Source organism: Microcaecilia unicolor, chromosome 7 (genome assembly GCF_901765095.1).
Source record: "Microcaecilia unicolor chromosome 7, aMicUni1.1, whole genome shotgun sequence".
Lineage (NCBI taxonomy): Eukaryota > Metazoa > Chordata > Amphibia > Gymnophiona > Siphonopidae > Microcaecilia > Microcaecilia unicolor.
The window spans coordinates 279,017,665-279,042,516 of record NC_044037.1 but is presented as its reverse complement, the minus strand read 5'-3'; the positions used below and the strand labels follow the sequence as shown (position 1 = coordinate 279,042,516).

Here is a 24,852-nt window from a genome sequence, read left to right as displayed (position 1 = left end):
GTCTGTACCATTTTGCCCAGCATCAATGTCAGGCTCACCGGTCTATAATTTCCAGGATCACCTCTGGAACCCTTTTGAAAAATTGATGTTACACCAGTCTCCCAGTACCATGTTTGATTTTTAAACCATAAAGCTGTATGTCTCTGTTGATCACCCCACCCCACCCCTCACCTATCCACACCCATCCTGTTAGAATATCAATGATATGCTTTGATGTCCCCATGCATACCTCCGACCCACCCCCATCCTCCCACCCTGTCAGACTGTCATAGTAATGCTTGAATGTTTTCACTTATATACACTGTCAGCTAGCACATTTGCTTATTTCCGATCTGACGAAGAAGGGCAACCTTCGAAAGCTAATCAAGAAATGTATTAAGTTATGTCCAATAAAAAAGGTATCATCTTATTTTCTTTTCCATGTTTTATTTTGTTTGATTTCTATTGATAAAGATAAATTACATATTAGTTGAATAAAATGGGACCTGTGGTAAATAAAAAAAGCACATGTTCTTGTGTGTTAGTGCATGCTAATGTGGTACTTTAATAAATCTAATGTAATGTTAGCGATCTTTAAAATGTCCTAAATATGATGAGAGGTCAACCATGATAACTGCGACATGGTGCAAAATCACTTCATCTGGGAAATTATCCATAGAATTAAATATTTGATAATAACACAACGCAACAATGATTTTGGTACTGAGAGAAAAGCATGTGAAAAACCCGCCGATTCCAAATATGAACTCCGAATTTGCCTGACATGTCTAGATTTTAAGTTATACATGCAAAGCCTATTCACTTATAATATTAATTCTTGGGATGCATTTGTGCTAGTAGTGCAGAGTTTCCTTGGGAACAGACGAGCTGAAAACTATGCTGAACTAGTAGACAACATGTTTAAAGCATATGAACAACTTGGCTGCCGAATGTCATTGAAAATGCATTTTTATTACATTCCCATCTTGACTTTTTCCCACCCAATTTGGGACACGTAAGTGACGGACATGGAGAGAGGTTCCATAAAGACATTTCTACAATGGAGAACAGATATCAAGGCCGCTGGAATCCCAACATGATGGGGGACTACTGCTGGTTTTTGCAACGGGAAAATATGACCGGTCACAAACGCAAAAGCAGATGCCTGAAGCACTTTTAACAGTACTGGGCCTTGCTGAAGTAAAACTTTAAAACTGGAATACGAGACTTTTTGGAAATGTTGTTATTCCATTCCATTTTCATATACTGTTTACTACGAAAACTTTGATGTAGATCAGGTAATTGTTGGAGTAAAACTCGTTCTGTAAAAAAATTATTCAATGCTTTCCAAGTGCTTAATTCATTTGGGCAAACTTATGCATAACAAAATTTCCTGACGTGTTGCAACAATTCTGACTTCGGATGTGGAAAACGCACACTGAATTTAGTATAGGACAAATGGTTTTTGCCCAGTAGCACACAAAAAACTTTTTTTGTTCTGCTGTGTAATATGTTGATAAAAGATGAATATCTGAATTTGAATACTGTGTACTAGAATGAATCTATAGATTTTGCAAATTAGTGTAAACAGTGAAATTAATCAGGTACTATTGGATGCAAGCACTTGTAATTTTTTTTATGTATTTATGTGATATATAATGTCAACACTGAAATGAAAACTTATTGCTTCTAATTCATTAAACTTTTGTCTGCTGACGTGACCTTTGGATTTTGTTTTAGTGCAGGGCTTGGCAGTGGATTGTAGACATGAGTCTTTTGGGTTTTATTCGCTGTCATTTTTCTATATTTCTATGTAAGTTGAGTCCACTACAATAAAAACACGTAACTATTTAAATGTGAGTAATAGAGGGTACCTTTTACTAGGCTGCGGTAAAAAGTGGCCTGCGGTAGTGTAGGCATGTGTTTGGGGCGTGCGCCAGTTTTTACCGTGTCTGCAAAAAATGGCTTTTTAAAAAATGAGACGGGAAAAGGGCCTGCGGTAAAACCGAAACCAGCGAGTGCCCAAAACCAGCCTGAGCCTTTAATGCCACCCATTGACCTAACAGTAAGGGCTCATGCGCTGCACACGCGGTGACCAGTCGGCACACACCAATCGCCATAAACACCACACGTGGGAGGAAATAACTAAATAAATCATCCAGGCATTATGGGCGTGTGGTAAATCTGAAATTACCACCAGGGGGTGTGGTAGCCTGGTGGTAGTCTCATTTTGGAGCGCGCTGCATGTGCGTAGAGTCTAATGCGCCTTTGTAAAAAGCCCTAGAGTGTTTTGGGTTTTCTTTCTGTTTATGATAGAGTGAGGTAAGGGAGGACTGCATGAGGTCTGCGCTGATAGCACACAGGGCCCGAGATGATACTATGGGGCAGAAAGATACTGAAATATTCCCTGTTTTACTGTGTATCATCAACCTGGTCAAAAAATTTCCAAGTGCACCTAGAAATGTATTTTCTTTCTGAACTCCAAAACAGGGCAGACTCTGGCACCATGTTATGTATTAAGATAAACTGCTACTGCTTATTTGACATCATCACTGAACACACATGAATTTACGCAACCTGATCCTGTAAGGCAGAAAAGGTTCAGGCAGCCAGTCTTTTTTGTCATTTGGAAGTGTAAGGATGGTGTAGACAATTGACTAGAATAAGTTGCTGTGGGATGAACTGAGTTCATACAGAAAGGAAACTCCCTGACAATTTGATGTTATCCCGATGCACACAAAACATCAAAGTATATACTAGCCATGTACACGGAGCAGAGTCTACAGTCCTTTTTTATTGCCATGTACACAAATCAACGGTATAGGCCCTGAACTGTGACATGTAAATAAGTTTGCAAGAAGATTCTAGCATAAAGCAGTGAGGGGCCCTTTTACTAAGCCGCGTAAGCGTCTACATCAGTGGCGTACCAAGCGGGGGCAGTCCGCCCCGGGTGCACGCCGCTGGGGGGGTGCCGCGCGCCTGTTGGCTGAGTCCGCTTGTTCCCTCCCTGCTGCTCCCTCTGTGCGGAACAGGTTACTTCCTGTTCCGGGGCGAGGGAGCAGCAGGGAGGGAACGAGCGGACTCGGCCAACAGGCGCGCAGCACCCCCCCAGCAGGTAAAAATGCACCCGGGGGGAGGGTGTAATTTTGCCGGTGTGGGGGGGGGGTGCATCGGCGATCCACCCCGGGTGTCAGGCAGTCTAGGAATGCCACTGGTCTACATACGTCAAAATACAGACCCAAAATGGACGCGTGGCAATTTTCATTTTGCCGCACATCCATTTTCGGCAAAAATGTTAAAAAGGCATTTTTTTGCAGGTGTGCTGAAAAATGATTCCGCGCGCACCCAAAACACATGCCTACACTACCGCAGGCCATTTTTCAGGGCACCTTAGTAAAAGGACCCCTAAATTCCTTGTTTAGCTGTGCTTTACTGGATTTCACTTATGCAAAAAAAATTTCACTGCAGTGATGCCTGTAATATATTGAAATAGTCCAGTACAAAAATAAAAGGTTTTTCTTTAAAACAAAGCAGAATAATCTACTGTTCATGTTGTAATAAATATTGCAATCTTCTGATTTTATATATTAATATTATATTAATATTACTGTCAAAACATATTACAAATGATCTAAAAGCTTAATTTATCTGTAGAAGGAATTGTGCTGATTTTTAGATCTAATCTAAATCTAATATGCTAATCAGTTGCGTCCTGTAATTCTGTTTAAGACACTGGGGTACTGAGGCAGGACATGGGTATAAAATGTCCAACTTGATGCATTTTCTTGACTTTGTCGTGTTCCAATTTCTTTGTTACAGTTTCTGCAAATAAGTTTTTGATCTACAAAAAGGCAGGTCTGCTGATGTTCAGATTAGTGCCTGGTTAACTCGGACATCACATTAAAAAAAAGGGTTTAAAACATTTAGGGGCCCTTTTACAGAATGGCGGTAAACCCAACGCGGGCTTACGGCTTGCTATTCCAGGACTACCGCCAGCCCAACGCGGCCGCCATTTCTGGGGGAGAAAACCTGGAAATGCTTAGCGCAGCGGTAAACTGGCAGTAATTGGGCGTCACTGCACGCTGCCCGGTTACTGATGGGTTACCACGGGAGCCCTTACCGCCACCTCAGTGGGTGGTGGTAAGGGCTCCCTGCAGCATGGCCACGCGGTAAGAGTTTTCTTACTGCATGGCCATTTTAGTTTTGAGGCATTTTACCCACTGTGGTAAAAAGGGCCCTGGTGCACAAGAAAAATGACCCCCCCCCCCCCCCACCACTACCACAGAGCCCTTTTTACTGGAGCTTGGTAAAAGGACTCGTCAGATAGTACATGTCTAATTATATGTGATCAATATTATGCATGGAACTGAAATGATAATGGGAAAAAAAAAACCACTTCTTAATTTACATGACCACTGGCCTCAGACTGGTTTATAAAAATCCATGTGCTCTCACCAAATGCACGTGATGGGCTCCATTTCCGGAATGTGCCCAGCTGCAGAGGCTGAATGAATTTTGGTTTCAGTTACAGCTACTGTCCCAGTTTGGGTTTTGGCTAAAAGGTTAGTTTATGTTTTGACCATGTTTTTGGTCCCATTTTGCTCTGTCCCATTTATCTTCCTCTTCCTCCTCCCTCTCCTTCCCCCAAACAGGACATGCCCCTCTTCCCAGGCCCCCCCCCCCACCCACTGAGTGCCTCTCCCACCTCCACATATAGGTCCCCCTGGTACCTACAAAAATGATAAAGGGGATGGGATGACTTCCCTCTGAGGAAAGGCTAAAGCGGCTAGGGCTCTTCAGCTTGGAGAAAAGGCGGCTGAGGGGAGATATGACAGAGGTCTATAAAATAACGAGTGGAGTTGAATGGGTAGATGTGAAGCGTCTGTTCACACTTTCCAAAAATACTAGGACTAGGGGGCATGCGATGAAGCTACAATGTAGTAAATTTAAAATGAATCAGAGAAAATGTTTCTTCACTCAATGTGTAATTAAATACTGGAATTCGTTGCCAGAGAATGTGGTAAAGGCGGTTAGCTTAGTGAAGTTTAAAAAAGGTTTGGACAGCTTCCTAAAGGAAAAGTCCATAGACCATTATTAAATGGACTTAGGGAAAAGCCACTATTTCTGGAATAAGCAGTATAAAATGTTTTGTACGTTTTTGGGATCTTGCCGGGTATTTGTGACCTGGATTGGCCACTATTGGAAACAGGATGCTGGGCTCGATGGACCTTTGGTCTTTCCTGGTATGGCAATACTTATGTACCCCTAGGGGTGTACTTGGGGCAGGAACTGTACTCTCATAATGGTTGCCACGACAGGGGCATCACTCTTGCCCTGACTACACCACTAGACCACCAGCGATTGTAAAGTAGTTCTGGGGAGGGGGGGCTACTCTTTATATAGTGAGTGGAGGAGTGGCCTAGTGGTTAGGGTGGTGGACTTTGGTCCTGGGGAACTGAGGAACTGAGTTCACTTCAGGCACAGGCAGCTCCATGTGACTCTGGGCAAGTCACTTAACCCTCCATTGCCCCAGGTACAAATATAAGTACCTGTATATAATATGTAAGCCGCATTGACCCTGCCAAGAGTGGGAAAGCACAGGGTACAAATGTAATAAAAATATTCTTCTTTTTTGTATTGCAATTATGATCTTCACAATAACACACAGCCAGCTGCGCTACCGACTTAAGGGGTCTTTAGTAAAAGACCCCATTAGTAAACCTCAGCATAAATTTTAGCAGGAATTTAAGTCTGTAAATTTGAGATGATAAGCTCAGGAATAAGCCTCTCTATGGAGTTATGATGTCACTGTCACCCTGAGTGTGGCACAAAGTCAGCCATTGCAAAAGCACCGTGGTTTTTGGTTTCAGTTTTCATTAGCTGTGGTCCATGTGTGTGGAGGCTATTTTGCTTGAAGGTAAAATACAGTCTTCCTTAGTTAAATTACATTCTGGCTTGGATACTGTGGGTTTAGCAAAGGGATAAATTCTGACAATCCCCAGCCACCCTCTCTGAGTCACATTCACACAATCAAACTTGAGTTCTCGGTGTCATAAGTACATAAGTACATAAGTAATGCCATACTGGGAAAAGACCAAGGGTCCATTGAGCCCAGCATCCTGTCCACGACAGCGGCCAATCCAGGCCAAGGGCACCTGGCAAGCTTCCCAAACGTACAAACATTCTATACATGTTATTCCTGGAATTTTGGATTTTTCCAAGTCCGTTTAGTAGCGGTTTATGGACTTGTCCTTTAGGAAGCCGTCCAACCCCTTTTTAAACTCTGCTAAGCTAACCGCCTTCACCACTTTCTCCGGCAATGAATTCCAGAGTTTAATTACACGTTGGGTGAAGAAAAATTTTCTCTGATTTGTTTTAAATTTACTACACTGTAGTTTCATCGCATGCCCCCTAGTCCTAGTATTTTTGGAAAGCGTGAACAGACGCTTCACATCCACCTGTTCCACTCCACTCATTATTTTATATACCTCTATCATGTCTCCCCTCAGCTGTCTCTTCTCCAAGCTGTATAGCCCTAGCCTCCTTAGTCTTTCTTCATAGGGAAGTCGTCCCATCCCCACTATCATTTTAGTCGCCCTTCGCTGCACCTTTTCCAATTCTACTATATCTTTCTTGAGATGCGGCGACCAGAATTGAACACAATACTCAAGGTGCGGTCGCACCATGGAGCGATACAACGGCATTATAACGGCTTCAGCCAAAACCAGGTGATGAGTTTCGACTACAGTTTTAGTTTTGGCCAAAAGCTTTCAGACATTTTCGGTGGCAGTTTCGGTTTCTGTCAAAACTGAAAAAAAAAAACCCAGTTTCAGTTGGCCTTCTACCCAGCTGTAAAGTTCTGCACATAATTTTAATGGGAATGAGCTCCTGTTTTAAAAGAACGGGGCAACGTGTAATATTGTGTCATTTCTAATTGAAAAGACACAAAAAGCCCAGTGATATTTTGGATTTTTTTTTTAATGATTTACCATCTGGAAAAATTATTTAATGTGTATTAAATTAAAAAAAGAGGAAACAAAAAAAAACCCACAACAAAATGTTTACAAAAAAAGGAAACATCTATCAACACATACTCCATAAAAGATGAAAGCCTGACTATGACAACTTGATTTTCAAACAGAAAGTACCTTCCTCAACAGGGTTTGAATATCAGGCTGTTAAGATGGCTGAATAAAAGCAAGCGTAACTTTACTTGTTGCAAAATGGAAATGCGAAGTTCTGCAAGTAAACACAGCCTGCCACTTATACGCATAACTTTAGAAAATTTAAGTTAGTAATTTATATATATATAAACATCCCCATAATGACCTCCTGGAAAATCTGTTTTTAGTGCAGCCAAATTTATGTGTGTTCTGAAGCTTTGCGTGCATTTTTAGGTGGCTGATGACTTCCTAAGCATATTCTGGCAGTGCGTGTTGAAAAATATGCCTGAAACTGGTTTTAGCTTTTCAAAATTTGCCTTTAGGTCACAGAATTCTTTTGTAAATTCGCAGACTTCTGTACTGATCTACATTGACACATTTTGAAACCATCTTTTAACATGGCTGTCTCAGCTTTCACTCTGGTAATGATAGTTATCAATAAACAAGATTGAGCCGATCAGTAACTTCACACACGTACACATTTCCTACAATTGTCCAGGACTGTGCATATAATTCCTCTGCTAAAACAATTTTCAATGCACGGATTTTATTTTTTTGAGTCTCTGTAGCTGAATACGAAAGAACCTCGAGACAGCTGTGGAGTATTTTTCATTCCTTTGTGCAGCCTGGTCACCCCTTTTACTTGTGGCAAAATCTGCATCTCCGTCAGGCTCAGAACCTGGACTGGGTGGCCGTTTTATTGTTTGCCATTTCATACCAGGGACCCTTAAAAACAGAAACGAAGAAAGATTTAGTTTCGGAGCAATGTTTTTTAAAATTACAGTAAGTCAAATTAGTATTTGATCTACTATGCAAAAGCAAATAGGTAAACATATGCGGCATGTGCAAGAAATTTGAGCCGATATTCAAAAGCAGCGATGCAGCCAACAGCAGCGTCAACTGCAGGAATGTTTTCTTTTAATTAGAAGTTTTGAAAATACACTTTCCAAAATAACATATAATTACTTCTACAAATTGCAGAGGCCTCCTTTTAAAAGTTAACAGCCATTTTAGATGCCTTCTCGGTCACAAACGCAGGGACTTTGGAAGAAACGGGCAGGTAGTGCTGTTACAAGTATGCGGTTCAGAACCACAAAGCGCCGATAAGTCCTCGCATAACTAAATAATGTTTTCCCCCCCTGTTCTTTAGGGCAATCTTCCAAGGGCGCACTGAGAAAGTGGCATGCGGTAGTGTAGGCGTCTGTTTTGGGTGCAGGCAGAATCATTTTTCAGCGCGCCTGTAAAAAAGGCCGCTTTTTTTCCCCCTTAAAATGGACGTGCAGCAAAATCAAAATTGCCGCACGTCCATTATGGGTCTCTGACCTTACCGCCAGCCACAGACCTAGCGGTAAAGAAATTGGGCGGTAAGGACCTATGCGCGACAGATGCCACTTGGCATGCATCCGCTACGCGCATCTGAAAATAAAAATGATTTTTCAGAAGCGCATAGCGGACGAGCACCAAAAGTGAAATTACTGCAAGAGCCACGCGGTAAGTCCATTTTAGAGCGTGTTGGGCACGCGTAGGCGCCTACGCAGCTTAGTAAAAGAGGCCCTTAATCCTCCTCAAGTACAAAATTAGATTGTAAGTCCTTGAGACAGGGAAACACCTAAATGTAACTTACCTTGACCTAAATCCCTTCCCAAGTGTTATCTGGTGTAGTTGTATCCAAACTGTTCAATTTTTATTGCATCAATCTAACGCACTTTCTTCTAACAAGTTTCAGGCTTATCAAGGTTTTCTTTTGCCTAGTTTAGACGATGATTCTTGTCATGAGATTGACAAAAACGTTTTCTTCTGATAAGTGTACTTCAGAGATCATAGTTGTATAAGAGGCTTATTTTCAAAGCACTTAGACTTACAAAGTTACGTGGAGGGACATTTTCGATATGATGTCTAAGTCCGACTTTGGATGTTTTGCATAAAATGTCCAAAATACGAACAGGAAAGAAGGTCATTTTCGAAAAAGAAAAACATTTATTATTTTTTTTTTTAAATACTGTTTTGAACAAGGTTTTGTGCTTTGGACATTTAGTTTTTTCGTCCATTTAAAAATAAAAAAACAAATAAAGGAAATGGGACTTGATATACCGCCTTTCTGTGGTATTTTGCAACTACATTCAAAGTGGTTTACATATATTCAGGTACTTATTTTGTACCAGGGCAATAGAGGGTTAAGTGACTTGCCCACAGTCACAAGGGGCTGCAATGGGAATTGAGCCCAGGTCCCCAGGATGAAAGTCCGCTGCACTAACCACTAGGCTACTCCTCCACTCCACAAGTAAGTGCAAAACATAGAGATTCGTGCCATTTGAAAGTAGGAGGAGGCAGCATTTTTAGTAGACTGGACCCCCAGACATCCCAGGAGAGCAATGGGGCACCCTAGAGGGCACTTCTGTGCACGTCATGAAAATGCTCCCAGGTGACATCTCATCTTTTCTCTCATCTTGTCCTCTGAGCTCTCCAAACCCCACCCAAAACACACTGTCCCCCAGTGTACACCACTACAATAGCCCTTATGGGTGAAGGGGGCACCTATATGTGGGTAGAGTAGGGTTTTGGTGACTTTGGGAAGGGGGGTCATAGTTTCCACCAGAAGTGTGACAGGTAGAGGGAGATAGGGACCTGAGTCCCCCACTTCATTGTGAACTGCACTGACCACTACACTACTCCAGGGACATGCATGCTGCTCTAATAGACTTGACTTTAACATATGAGGCTGTCATAGAGGCTGTTAAGTCATATTTGTATTCACATTTTTGGGGGGTGGGAGGCATTGTTGCCAGGGTTGCGGTCTTCCTGCAACACTGGGCGGGTTTTCTGCGAGCATCTGCGGAAAATTTTCAGCGGGTGCGGGTTTGGGCTTTTTTCCTGTGGCCGCTGTGCGCTTTTTTCCGGGGCTTCTATTGGTCCAATAGAAGCTTTCCCGGGGCTTCTATTGGTCCGATGTGGTCCAATAGAAGCTTTTCAGGGGCGTGGTTAACATCAGGGGTGGGGTTAACGATGTCAGGGGTGACGTCAGGGGGCGGGGTTAATGATGTGAAAGGCGGGGCTGGTGATGTGAGGGGTGGGGTTGGTGATGGAGGCGGGGTTGGTGACGTGGGAGGCGGGGTTTGACTTTGGCCACCTTTAAATCTAGACTGAAAGCCCACCTCTTTAACATTGCTTTTGACTCGTAACCACTTGTAACCACTCGCCTCCACCTACCCTCCTCTCTTCCTTCCCGTTCACATTAATTGATTTGATTTGCTTACTTTATTTATTTTTTGTCTATTAGATTGTAAGCTCTTTGAGCAGGGACTGTCTTTCTTCTATGTTTGTGCAGCGCTGCGTATGCCTTGTAGCGCTATAGAAATGCTCAATAGTAGTAGTAGTAGTAATTTTGGGCAGGGAAAATTTTTCCCATCTGGCAAACTTGGTGGGAGGGGGGTCAGTGACCACTGGTGAGGAATTGGGGGCGTCACCCCTGATTTTCTCCAGTGGTCATCTGGTCATTTAGGGCACCTTTTTGTTTATTATTCATTCTGAAAATAGTTCTAGTCCAAAACATCTTAGTTTTAGTCCTGGACGTTTTGGTTTTGTTTCATTATGGCTGTAAAACGTCCAAGTGTATGCCCTAATCCCGCCTCTGAAACAGTAGTGTAGCCAGAGTTTAATTTTTAGATGGGCCTGGAGGTGGACTGGGTGGGCACAGGCCTCGCATTTCCTCTCCACCCACCGCCTCCGCCGCCACTGCATTTCCTCTCCATCCGCCTGCTGCCGCCGCATTTCCTCTCCATCCGCTACCCCCCCTCCCCCCGCGACAGCCCCCTGCACATGGTCAGTTCTGGTCATTTTTACTGACCTAAAGTGCCGTTCTCCCTCCAGCACCGGTGATTCCCATAGCCAGCCTTCTGCCAGCGCGCATCGTCGGAGCCTCTTCTCAGGCGCGTCCCGCCTACTCTGAAACTTCCTGTTTTTCACAAAGGTGGGACGCAGGAAGTTGCAGAGTAGGCGGGACGTGCCTGAGAAGAGGCCCCGACGACGCGCGCTGGCAGAAGGCTGGCTATGGGAATCGCTGGTGCTGGAGGGAGAATGGCGCTTCAGGGCAGTAAAGGTCAGCAGACCACGCAGACGGGGAGAGTGGGCAGAAGAGGCTGGGCGGGCCTGGAGTAAAAGTGGCTGGGCCTGGGCCCGTCCAGGCCCACCTGTGGCTACGCCCCTGCTTTGAAATGTCCCAACACGCCCCCTGTGATTTGGATGCATTGTAGACAAACTGCATAGATAGACGTCTGCAACATAGGCTTCGAAAATACTGATTTTGACATTTTGAGAAGAAAAACGTCCAAATTGGGCTTTATCACACTTTCTGTACGTTTTCAAAATGAGCTCCACAGTGCCGTAGCAAGGGCGGCTGTCACTTGGGGTTGTTCGCCGCTGCGCACCCCCCCCCCCGGGTGCAGCACGACACCCCCCCTCGGTGCATCAACCCCCCCCCCCCCCCCGGGAGTGCACTTACCTGCTGGGAGCTGTGTCGGTCCCGCTGGTTCCCTGCTCTCTCTGCCCCGGAACAGGAAGTAACCTGTTCCGGGGCAGAGGGAGCAGGGAACCAGCAGAGCCGACACCCACCCCCCCCAGCGGCATGCACCCGGGGCGGACCGCCCCTCCCACCCCCCCCCCCCCCCTTCCTACGCCACTGGAGCTCCATAGTAACCTATGGAACTTTGCAAGTCTAAGTGCTTTGAAAATGAGCCCCTAAGTGACATTGCCATGGATCTGCTCTGCTCATTTTGGCAGATATCTGCAGCTAGTTTTTGCCACCCCTAAAGCTGTATAAATAAGAAAACTACCTCATCATCGTAGTCTCGCTTAGGCATATGTCTTTTAAACTGTGAATCTTCTTCATATGGGTTGGATGCCGATCTGTTTCCTTCGGCTCCACTGTTCGTTTGAACTTTGGGAAAGAAAAACGGACCTCTGGTATTGCTAGCGTCCGCTGGTTCCTCATTACTTAGCAGGTGTCTCCTTTCCTGATTTTTGCTTTTCTTTGATCTAAAATGAAAACATAAACATGCTTTTAAGAATCTGAAGGGCCCTTTTACTAAGGCATGTAGGCGCCTACGCGCGTACAACGCATGTCAAATTAGAACTACTGTCTAGCTACCGTGTGCCCCGGGTGGTAATTCTAATTTTGATGCGCGTCCAAAATGCACGGCAGAAAATAAATTTCTACTTTCTACCGTGTGGCGCTAACTAGGCGGTAATCGCCAGCGTACGTGTGCTGACGATTATACTGCCTGGTGAACACGTGAGACCTTATTGCTTAGTCAGTGGATGGCGGTAAGGTCTCAGGCCCAAAAAGGACGCATGCTGATCTTTATTTTGCTGCATATCCATTTTCGGCAAAAAAAAAGGCCTTTTCTGCAGACAAGCTGAAAAATGGACCTGCGCGCATCCAATACATGCGCCTACAACAGCGAAGACCATTTTTCAGCGTGCCTTAGTAAAAGGGCCCCTGAGATAGGTAAATCACCCTTCTCGTTTCTGTATCTTGAGGACTGATCCAAGAAACAGCTCATTAATAACCCCCAAGAGTATTTATTCAGAAACCCTAGAACAGTTCGATGGAGTGCATTGTAGACATACAGCCTGAATGGACTTTGTCACCAGAGGAAAACGTGAGCTCATCCACTTACACTACATATTATTAGACAGTGGACCTTAAAATCTCTGAGTCATTTTGATTAGCCTCAAATTCTGAAACCCTTGTAACTGAGTTATATTTGTGATGCACGATAGTAATTGTAAATGAATGGGTTTCATATAGTACAAGTGATATACCGTATTTTTCGGACTATAAGACGCACCGGACCATAAGACGCACCTAGGTTTTAGAGGAGGGAAATAGGAAAAATTTTTTTTTCCTTTTTCCCTCCTCTAAAACCTAGGTGCTCCGGTGCGTCTTGTCCGAATCCCTCCCTCCGAGTTCGGGATCGCCCTCCCTCCGGCCCTGTCACCACTTCTCCCTACTCACGTCACGCGATCTTCCCTGGTGGTCTAGTGACGTCGGGGCAGGAAAGAGCCCCCTCTTTCCTGCCCAGCGCGCTGCTCTCCGTCCTCCTGTATGCTGCCTGATGGTCTCGGCGAGATTCAAAATGGCCGCCGAGAATTGAAGTCTCGGCGGCCATTTTGAATCTCGCCGAGACCGTCAGGCTGCATACAGGAGGATGGAGAGCAGCGCGCTGGGCAGGAAAGAGGGGGCTCTTTCCTGCCCCGACGTCACCAGACCACCAGGGAAGATTGCGTGAGTAGGGAGAAGTGGTGACAGGGCCATCCCGAACTCGGAGGGTGGGCGGGCGATCGATCCCGAACTCGGAGGGAGGGAGGGAAATCGCTACCTTCGGACTATAAGACGCACCCCCCATTTTCCTCCCAAATTTTGGGGGAAAAAAGTGCGTCTTATAGTCCGAAAAATACGGTAAGTATACTTATTAATGTAAAGAAATAGCTATATAATTTCTATTCCACTATATACCACCAAAGGATCAATGCAGATTGCAATATAAAATAAAATTAGGCCAACACTAGGAAGAGGTACAACATCATTCATAATCTATCTAAGCTGACTTAATACATCAAGTAATTTCAATCAACTAGTTATTTTAGATGGATAGCAAATAAATGAGTCTTTCATAACCTGCGAAATCTCAAATAAGACAGTCAATCTTCGTTCCAAAGGAAGCGAGTTCCAGAACTGCGCTGAATAATAAACAAAGCCAGAACCATGGAAAAATTTGTATTTTACATTTTTTCTACAGTAGGGGAGTGTGGTAGCCGTGTTAGTCCACTCTTAAGGTTATCAATAGAAATCAAACAAAATAAAACATGGAAAAGAAAATAAGATGGTACCTTTTTTATTGGACATAACTTAATACATTTCTTGATTAGCTTTCGAAGGTTGCCCTTCTTCCTCAGATCGGAAATAAGCAAATGTGCTAGCTGACAGTGTATATAAGTGAAAACATTCAAGCATTACTATGACAGTAAAATAGATACTATTGGAGATTCTACATGGAATGTTGCTATTCCACTAGCAACATTCCATGTAGAAGGCTGCGCAGGCTTCTGTTTCTGTGAGTCTGACGTCCTGCACGTACGTGCAGGACGTCAGACTCACAGAAGCAGAAGCCTGCGCGGCCACGTTGGTGATCCGCAAGGGCCGACTTCTACATGAAATGTTGCTAGTGGAATAGCAACATTCCATGTAGAATCTATAGAAATCAAACAAAAGAAAACATGGAAAAGAAAATAAGATGATACCTTTTTTATTGGACATAACTTAATACATTTCTTGATTAGCTTTCGAAGGTTGCCCTTCTTCGTCAGATCAGAAATAAGCAAATCTGCTAGCTGACTGTGTATATAAGTGAAAACATTCAAGCATTACTATGACAGTAAAATAGATACCGTTGGAGATTCTACATGGAATGTTGCTACTATTGGAGATTCTACATGGAATGTTGCTATTCCACTAGCAACATTCCATGTAGAAGGCTGCGCAGGCTTCTGTTTCTGTGAGTCTGACGTCCTGCACGTACGTGCAGGACGTCAGACTCACAGAAGCAGAAGCCTGCGCGGCCACATTGGTGATCTACAAGGGCTGACTTCTACATGGAATGTTGCTAGTGGAATAGCAACATTCCATGTAGAATCTATAGAAATCAAACAAAATAAAACATGGAAAAGAAAATAAGATGATACCTTTTTTATTGGATATAACTTAATACATTTCTTGATTAGCTTTTGAAGGTTGCCCTTCTTCGTCAGCTCGGAAATAAGCAACTTTAAAACCATACAAGAACGTAAGACCTTTGAAGTCAGAATGATTGAATATTTTAACACCCAACAGAAAGGACTTAACAAGGATCTGTGGTTCCTAGCCCATTATAAACCATAAAGCTGTATGTCTATGTTGATCACCCCACCCCTCACCTATCCACACCCATCCTGTTAGAATATCAATGATATGCTTTGATGTCCCCATGCATACCTCCTACCCACCCCCATCCTCCCACCCTGTCAGACTGTCATAGTAATGCTTGAATGTTTTCACTTATATACACTGTCAGCTAGCACATTTGCTTATTTCCGATCTGAGGAAGAAGGGCAACCTTCGAAAGCTAATCAAGAAATGTATTAAGTTATGTCCAATAAAAAAGGTATCATCTTATTTTCTTTTCCATGTTTTATTTTGTTTGATTTCTATTCATAATTCTACAGTAGGGAAACTGCAACAGACAACGATTCCTAGATCTAAGAGAATGACCAACAGTGCCCATAGCGAATAACTCCACTAAATAGTCTGGAAGACAGCTGTAAAACAGTTTATGCACAAGAGTGTGAGCTTAACTTTACATCAAACCTTGATTGGAAGCCAATGAACACATTGTAAAAGGGGAGTTATATGATCAAGCTTACATCTACTACAGACCAATTTTGCCACCATGTTCCGCAAGATCTGCAGGTGTTTCAAGGATGTCTTAGAGCAGCCATCATAAAGCAAATTACAATAACCAAGCTGAAACATTAGCGTTTGAGCCTGAACCATCATCTGAAAATTTTATTTATTTATTTATTGCATTTGTATCCCACATTTTCCCACCTATTTGCAGGCTCAATGTGGCTTACAGAGTTTTATTAACATTGTCATTCTAGGGTATCGGATACAATTAGTATTGTGCCGAGATTAAGAAGGGAAGAGAGAAGAGGAAGGGAGTGATTAGGGTAGTTATAGAAGGTGGGTTTTCATATCTGAGTAGGTTGGTGAGGTGGATTCGTGAGGTTATTGGTTAACGGTTCTCGTTGTAGGCTTTGCTGAAGAAGTATGTCTTCAACAAAGATGGGCCTGTCTCATCACATGTTTAACACGTTAGAGCTGTCTCAGCCTGAGAAAAGTTTTCCTGGTTAACTGAGATATCTGGCCTTTCATGGTTAGATGGCAATCCAAAAATATCCCCAATACCCTCAATGATGTTTCAAAAGGAAAATCAGAACCCAAGATTTTTAAAAACAAACTAAGAGGGGCCTGGTAGGGGAGAGACAGACATAGGATCTTTGGGATCCTTTTACTAAGGTGCCCTGAAAATTGGCCTGCAGTAGTGCAGGCGCGGGGTTTGGGCGCGCGCAGAATCATTTTTCAGCGCACTTGTAAAAAAGGCCTTTTTAACATTTTTGCCTAAAATGGACGTGCGGCAAAATTAAAATTGCCATGCGTCCATTTTGGTTCTGAGATCTTACCGCCAGCCATTGACCTAGCGGTAAAGTCTCACGCGGTAACCGGGTGGTAATGACCTACGTTTGCCAAATGTCACCTGGTGCACGTCCAAAGCGCATGGCAGAAAATAAAATTATTTTTCAGCCGTGCATATTGGACGCGTGGCAAAAATGAAATTACCGCAAGAGCTACACGGTAGCCAAGCGGTAACTCCATTTTGGCACACATTGGGCGTGCTTAGACGCTTACCTGGCTTAGTAAAAGGGCCCCTTTGTTAGTATTTAAGTTTATATCAAGAGTATCATTGGTTTAAAACACTGTTAATCTAACTGTATTCTAAATACTACTTTCCAACCCGTTGGAAGGAAACATAAGTACATAAGTAATGCCATACTGGGAAAAGACCAAAGGTCCATCAAGCCCAGCATCCTGTCCCCGACAGCGCCAATCCAGGTCAAGGGCACCTGGCAAGCTACCCAAACTTACAAACATTTTATACATGCTATTCCCGTAATTGTGGATTTCCCCAAGTCCATTTAGTAGCAGTCTATGGACTTGTCCTTTAGGAAACTGTCCAACCCCTTTTTAAACTCTGCCAAGCTAACCGCCTTCACTAGACTCTCCGGCAACGAATTCCAGAGTTTAATTACGCGTTGGGTGAAGAAAACATTTCTCCTATTTGTTTTAAATTTACTACACTGTAGTTTCATCGCATGCCCCCATGTGTTTTAATTCCCCCTTTGGTCTATTTTTTAATTCATTTAACCTTTTTTCTTTTCTGTCCTAGCCCCTCCTCTCCACCCTTGGAAGATGCCTTGACAGGGTGGGACCATCCACTGAGTAATTCAGTAGAGGGGTAGTATTGAGGGGAAGAGTGATAGGGTCTTCCCTATTAATTTACGTGCACTCCAGATGATATGGGAACAACTTGGAATATCTAGCCCCAACCTCCATTGAAATTTTCATGACAAACCTGCTATGAACAGCTGTAACTCTGCTCGGTGTCCCTTCAAAAACTATGTCCCTCATGAAGGACTAAAATGATGCTGATATCATTTCACCTCTGGATTTTGTTCTCATTCTATCATCCTGTGAAATTTGGGAGTGTGTATGTTTTTATTTTTATTCGTTTTTATATTTGCTGCCTGCTTATTTTCAGTTTGCTTGGATGATTTGACTTTTGATGTTAAAAAATGTCAATGATCCCCCAGCCTGTTCATTGGTGATTTTTGAAATGATGAAATAAAAACAAGCTAAATATTATCCTTTATCCTTACTTCAGTGAAATACCAATAACTGCTCCAATTAATGCCAGCATGATGGCACCACACACCGCGATTACAATGACCACGATTAACAAGGCACCTGAAAAAAACAGAGAGAGCAGATTCACTTATTCGCATGTTTTGACTGCATCTCAACAAAGCAACTCCTAACAGTTAGCATTAGCATCACTACATAATAAATAGTGCCCCCTATAGGTAAATGAAAATATTCACTGCCAGGGGAAGGGGTAGCTGGCAGAAGAAACACCAGATCTGCCCCCTCCTGGGGGTTAGTGGCCCAGGTGGAGACACAGTAAAGGGGTCAGACATTGGCAAATTCCCCAACTGAAGATATATGCTAGCCCTTGCTCTCAGTAAAATACAGGCCAATGGCTCAGGCTAAGAGCTAGGCCCCTTTAAAAAGCAAAAATCATCTCTAATACAAAATATATTTTATTGCAGCTCAAACTGAAGTGAGTTCCCAGAGAGCTGATAAGGGAGGGGGGCATTTGCTCTTGTACCCAGTCATGGGACTGGCACCTGTGAGAAGTCATGAGCAAGATAATGAGAGATAGTAGTGGGTTAGATGTACGTAGGATGAGAATATCCAAGGGGAGGGGGGAAGCTGAGGAGAGCAAGATGACCGGTGAAGTCATCTCACGAGGTGAGCGCTGAGCATATTTTGTTTATACTTAGAGCTTGAGAATATGTGAAGTCATTCTGATCAACTGATAAGGGCCAAGAGCTCTGATGAGAAAGCTAGGGTCCATTGGAATCAATGAGGTTAAAATGGTATATAAGGAGCCGTTTGAGGGGTATTAAATCAGAGAGAAGAAGAGAGCAGAGGACCCCAGCAGGGCCGTGCCTATGCGGTAAATGGGGTAAGCGCCGCAGGAGGGCGCTATCCTCTGTGGGGCATCGCCGCTGCGTGCTTACCCTGCCCTCCCGCTCCCATGTAGGAACTGCCCGCCCTCTTCTCCCCCCCAAGATCCTGTTCCTTTTTTTTTTCTTTTAAATTTACCTTCCTCCGGCAGCGCAGCGTCATTGAAGGAGGCGGCGCTCCCAGTCCCGACGTCTCTAGCCTTCCCTTGTTCGCTGCTCACTGCCCCGCCTTCTTCTGACGTCATCCTTGAAGGCGGGGCAGTGAGCAGCGAACAAGGGAAGGCTAGAGACGTCGGGACTGGGAGCGCCGCCTCCTTCAATGACGCTGCGCTGCCGGAGGAAGGTAAATTTAAAAGAAAAAAAAAGGAACGGGATCTTGGGGGGGGAGAAGAGGGCGGGCAGTTCCTACATGGGAGCGGGAGGGCAGGGGAGAGAGGGGAATCGCTGCCTTGGAGCCAGGCAGGTACGGGGGGGGGGGCGCCGTCAACTGGTAGTCTTCAGGGGGGCGCCAGAGACCCTTGGCACGGCCCTGGACCCCAGAAGGCTGGAGAGAGAGACGTGTCGTGGACTGCTTGCCTGTACCATCCTTGGGTCAGATGATAATGCCAATAAACTATCTTATTATATCTCCTGCATACTGGGCTCCTTTCTAATTGGGGAAGTTACCACTGCCTAGACGGTGTAGAACTGTCATGAGCAGATACAGGATTGGGGTGATTAAGTATTTAGAGGGGATGTGCAGTTCCTTCCAGGATAGTGGAAAGCCCATGGCTCCGCTGCTGCCCAAATTGGGGGGGGGGGGCAGATCTCATAAATAAACACAACCCAAGCCCCAGCCTTCATGCAGTGAGCTGAGTGGCAAGACTAGCCCTGGCCAGAGCACAGTGTATATGAAAGATGGCAGCAACATAGTCTACAACGAACGACAGTAAAACTATTGCAGGGAGCACTCATGAGCTATAAATAAGAACAACGAAGTATGTGAATCTTTTCAGAAATGAAAAAAAAAAGATTAGTGCATGTGAACACACATAATGAAACGACATCCAAAGGGGCACTTTCGATATGACGTCTAAATCCCAGTAGTGAACAAGGCCATTTTCAAATCTGAAAAATGTTTATCTTTTCGTTTCAAAAATGGCCATTTGTTAGACGTTGTTGTTGTACTCAGTGCATCTATCTTTTTGGGCCATTTTCAACCCCCCCCCAAAAAACATCCAAGTGAAAAATGCACAAAATCAAGCTATTGGGATGTAGGAGGAGCCAGCATTATTAGTAGACTGGCCACACGGACATCCCATCAGAGCCGTGGGGCACTCTATGAGGCACTGCAGTGGACTTCACATAAAAGGTCCCAGGTACACATCTCACCATTGCCCCTTTATATTGTATGGTGAGCCCTCCAAAACCCACCAAAAAATCTACTGTACCTAACAGTACGCTACTACAATAGTCCTTATGCCTGCAAGTGTCACCTATATGTAGGTGCAATCGAGTTTTGGTGAGTTTTGGAGGGCTCTCACATTCCACAGCATGTGTACTAGTTAGAGTGGGATATTAGCCTGGTTCCCCTTCTCTACAGTCCACTGCACTGACCGCTAGGTTACTTCGGGCTACTTCAGGGACCTACCTGCTGTTCTAATAGGATTGGCCATAACATCTGAAGCTGCCATAGAGGCTGGTATGTACTGTTTCTTTCACATCTTTGGGGGATGGGAGAGGGTCAGTAAACACTGGGGAAGTAAGGGGGGGGGATCATGCCTTAATCCCTCCAGTGGTCATCCGGTCATTTAGGGCACCTTTTTGTGAATTAGTCATGATAAAAACAGGTCTACACCAAATCATCTAAATTTATTTATTTGTTGTATTTGTGTCCTACATTTTTCCGCCTATTTGCAGATTCAATGTGGCTTACAACATTTCAACATGGCAAACACCATTCAGAAGTAGATAAACAATTGGTTACAAAAAGTACAAGTGTAGCATTATGGATATTATCCATTCAATAAATCAGAAAACAGACAGATTATCAAATAAGTAGTGAAGTGTTGAAGTTCCTATTATTGATTATTATGGTAAGTCTCAGGGCCGTGCCAACGCGGTAAGCGAGGTAAGCATGGCAGGAGGGCGCCATCCTCTGGGGGGCGCCCCGCCGCACCATGCTTACCTCACCCTCTTCTCCCCAGATCCTTTTTTTTTGTTTGTTTAAATTTACCTCTCCGGCGCGCGGCAGCGTAGGCAGCGTTAGTGAGAAGGAGGCGGCGCTCCCCCGGCCGCCCCGACGTGTCTTCCCTTCGCTCAGTTCCGCCTTCTTCTGATGTCATTTCTGACGTCAGAAGAAGGCGGGACACAGTGAAGGGAAGACATGTCGGGGCGGGGGAGCGCCGCCTCCTTCTCACTAACGCTGCCTACGCTGCCACGCACCGGAGAGGTAAATTTAAACAAACAAAAAAAAAGGATCTGGGGAGAAGAGCGCGGGTACTGTAGCGCTCGTTTTTTTGGGGGGGGGGGGCGCCGGAGAGGCCAACTGCAGGGGGGCGCCGGAGACCCTAGGCACGGCCCTGGTAAGTCTTGTTAAAAAGGAAGGTCTTTAGTGATTTTCGAAAGTTAATAAGGTCATGAATATTTTTTTGGATGTTTTAATTTTGTTTCATTATGGCAGAAAAATGTCCAAATGTTAGGAACGACCAAATCCCACCCTCAACACACTTATGACATGCCCCCTTCTGATCTGGATGTACTGCAGATGAACTGCATAGAAAAACGTCTTTAAAATGGGTTTTGAAAATAATGATCTGGACATTTTGGGGAATAAAATAAAATATTCATCTGCTGCTTTTGGGACATTTTTCTATTTTGAAACTGAGCACCCTGCACTGAGGTGGGTTTGATTAAGGTAGAAAACACCAGAACAGTCTGTATGTGGGCTCAGGCCTTAACCAAATGTCCGGTGCTTTGCTCCTCTACATACCGTGTTTCCCCGAAAACAGGACCTACCCCGAAAATAAGACCTACCGGAGTTTTCCTGCAAATTTAAAATATAAGACATCCCCCCAATTTTTTTTTAAGCAGGGCCGCCGAGAGCCACCCGAGGTTGCGCCCCCCCCCCCACCCGAGGTCGTCGGGCCCCCCCCTCCGTTGCTCCCAGAACTAACCTGAAGCTCCTTTTACCTTCGCAAGTTCGGATTCAGAGCAGCAAGCAGCAGCAGGGCAGACCTCTCCTTCCTTCCGTGTCCCGCCCTCGCCTGACGTTACGTTACGTCAGGCGAGGGCGGGACACGGAAGGAAGGAGAGGTCTGCCCTGCTGCTGCTTGCTGCTCCAAATCCGAACTTGCGAAGGTGAAAGGAGCTTCAGGTTAGTACTGGGAGCGACGAAGGGGGGGCCAGGCGACCTCGGGTGGGGGGGGGGGGGGACCGATGTTTCCCAGAAAATAAGACATCCCCCCGAAAATAAGACCTAGCGTGTTTTGGGGAGGAAAAATAAATATAAGACAGTGTCTTATTTTCGGGGAAACACGGTAGAAACATAATCCGCAGATAAAGGGCACATGGTCCATCCAGACTGCCCATTCACACCATCCACTATCTCCTCCTTTCCCTAAGAGATCCCAGGTGCTCGCCCCATGCTTTCTTGAATTCAGGTACAGTCTTTGTCTCCACCTCCACTGGGAGGCCATTCCACGTATCCCCCACCCTTTCTGTAAAAAAGTACTTCCTTAGATTACTGTTGATATTAAGATGATAAAGGACAGTGGTGTAGCCAGTAGTTCATTTTGGGGTGGAGGGGGGGACCAGAGGAGGCTACATATTCTCTCTCCCACCATCACCACATCCCCTCCCCCTCCCCCTCCCCGCATTAAACTGTACCTTTGCTGGAGGGCATGCCCAAGCCCTGCCAGCGGAAGAGATCTGCATGAGTTCCCACATGTGCAGCCAGAACAGCACTCAAGTCAGCAGTGGACTTCAGCTGATGCCACCAGGAGTCCTGTGCACGCTCAGTTCAGTGTCAGTCGATGACCTGAGCATGCATGAGAGTGCCGGCATCGGTGGCTGAAATGCATCGGTCGACTTAAGTGCTGCTCAGACAGCATGGGCGAGGACAAGAGACATCTACACACAAGAGACATCTTTGGACAAAAGACAGCTGTCGCACAAGACAACCTTCAGCCCCATGACTTGTACCTGATCCAGCAATAAAGGGAAGGTATAAAAAGTACCTTATTCTGAAATATCACCTATTTATGTCGTAAGAGAATAAGCAACAATATTGGTTCCTCTCATATAAAATCATTGAGGTTCTAGCATTTCAATTCAAATGGTCAAACTAAAACCCTGGATTCAAGTAAGGACCTCCGAGAGAGAGAGGAGGCTTATATACTGGGAATGTGTGAATTGACCGATAATTTTGGCAGGCATAAAATCCTTCCATGCTGTGTGAATGATTTACCAGCTATGGAAGGAGACCATACTGCTGAGGTAGTGTAGTGAAATAAAATCAGGCCTCACAGTAGATTTAATGTAATGGACAATAGGGAAAACTAACACTTCTTCTCTAGGGATAGGAATATAAATTCAGAAATGTGAATCATTTAAGCTACTTACTGTCTTTGCAGTCTTCGCCAGAGTATCCAAACGAACAGCTAAATGATTAAAAAAAGAACAGAAGAAGCAGCTGAAATGTCCATTCTCAGAAGAATGATGTGTTGTGTAGAGCACGATGATAAAGATCAGCACAAAGGGGAGATGGCAAAGAATGGAGGTGTGACCACAGGTCCAAATAGCAAGATCTAACTGACTTGACATGGTCATGTTTCAGCACAATGTCTGTGTCAGGGATCCTTAGCCTTCTGAGGTCATATCAGAACAGCAAATACCTTATTGGTTAGCTTTGAGATCAGATTTCAACACAGCACTCATGAAGTAGCAAATGCGTAGCCATTTTCCCCTTGAAGCAAGCTGCTTTCTTTCATTTCTAGCAATAAAGCATTTGCTTGAAATGCAAGAAAAAGTGCACAGTCTCTTGAAAGAGCACACATTCTTTCCTGCTAGTGCATGCATGCACGCACCAAGGGCGTAGCCAAACACCCAATTTTGGGTGGGCCTGGGCCCAAGATGGGTGGGCAGAAGAATCCCGCCCCATCCTACAGGTGATTTGGTCTCTCCTTCTCTCACCTGCATGCTATATGGTCTCTCAAAACATCCCCCCTCTCCCGCATATCTTTTAAAAAGCAGATTTTCACCGGCAGTGAGCAGCAACTAATACACTCATGTTGGCCCCACAGCCTTCCACTGACACAACTTCCTGTTTCCGCATAGGCAGGAATACGTCAGAGGGAAGGCTGTGGGGCTGGTGTGAGTAGTATGTATCAGCTGCTGCTCGCTGCAGGCGAAGATCTGCTATTTACAAGGTATGCAGGAGGGACAGTTGTTGGGCGTTTTCAACTGGTGGGAATCCCTGCAAGCCACATCATAGGTGTGCTGCTACTGGGTGGGCCTGAGCCCAAAGTGGGTGGGCCTGGGCCCACCCAAGCCCACCCCTGGCTACGCCACTGGCACGCACTACTCACATGTGCACAATGGTTCACACATGCACACAAATAACGCACTCTCTTCACATACAGTGAGACCGCTTTCGGAAGAGTGCGCATGATTAACGACACAAGGAAAAAATGAAATTTTGGGGGGGGGGTTTCCTCTCATTTTAGGGGAAAAAAAACCTAAGGGCTCCTTTTACTAAGGTGTGCTAATGGATTTAGTGTGTGTTAAGTAGAGAATGACATGGGGATGGGGACCCGCCCATGGGGACAGGGAGGGGATAGATCGCACGGGGATGGGGCGGGGATGGGGACAGAGCCTGTGAGGACGGGGACAAACTTTGTCCCCGTGTCACTTTCTACTTTGAAGCCTGTTAATGAACTAGACTGTTATTTATGTTTGATTCATGCAGATGACAATATTTTGATTTTATGGAAAAACATGCTGGCCACAACTAGCAAAATTTGCATGGAGGGATCCCGTACATCATGCTACCAGAACATATTCTAAAAAGACATATTCTATTGCAGGAAGGACTGTGGAAGACAGGAGAGCTAGACTGAATCCTGGGATTGTTGATGACTTCTTATTCATCCACAGATTAAAAAATCATAACGGTGCTTCATAGGACTTATTTCTCCCCTCTAGGACATACAGAACAGGATGTATTTTGTACCCCTGGACATTTTAACAGGGTGGATTACCACTATTACTACTATTTATCATTTCTATAGCGCTACAAGGCATACGCAGCGCTGTACACCATAGGATTCCT

General features: G+C 44.7%; 1 protein-coding gene across 7 annotated transcripts in view; it reads right to left on the bottom strand.

The window, feature by feature from the left end:
• Positions 1-6,632: 6,632 nt before the first annotated feature.
• MUC13 (mucin 13, cell surface associated) overlaps positions 6,633-24,852 on the bottom strand; it is a 109,342-nt gene continuing 91,122 nt past the window's right edge. For all 7 annotated transcript variants that reach the window (XM_030210529.1, XM_030210533.1, XM_030210531.1 and 4 more), the window contains 4 exons: positions 23,145-23,182; positions 17,673-17,760; positions 11,972-12,173; positions 6,633-7,868 (listed from right to left, as the gene is read on the bottom strand). In XM_030210529.1, coding sequence (XP_030066389.1) covers positions 7,815-7,868; positions 11,972-12,173; positions 17,673-17,760; positions 23,145-23,182 — 382 coding nt within the window. In that variant the 3' untranslated portion in view covers positions 6,633-7,814. The remainder of the gene's footprint in view (positions 7,869-11,971; positions 12,174-17,672; positions 17,761-23,144; positions 23,183-24,852) is intronic.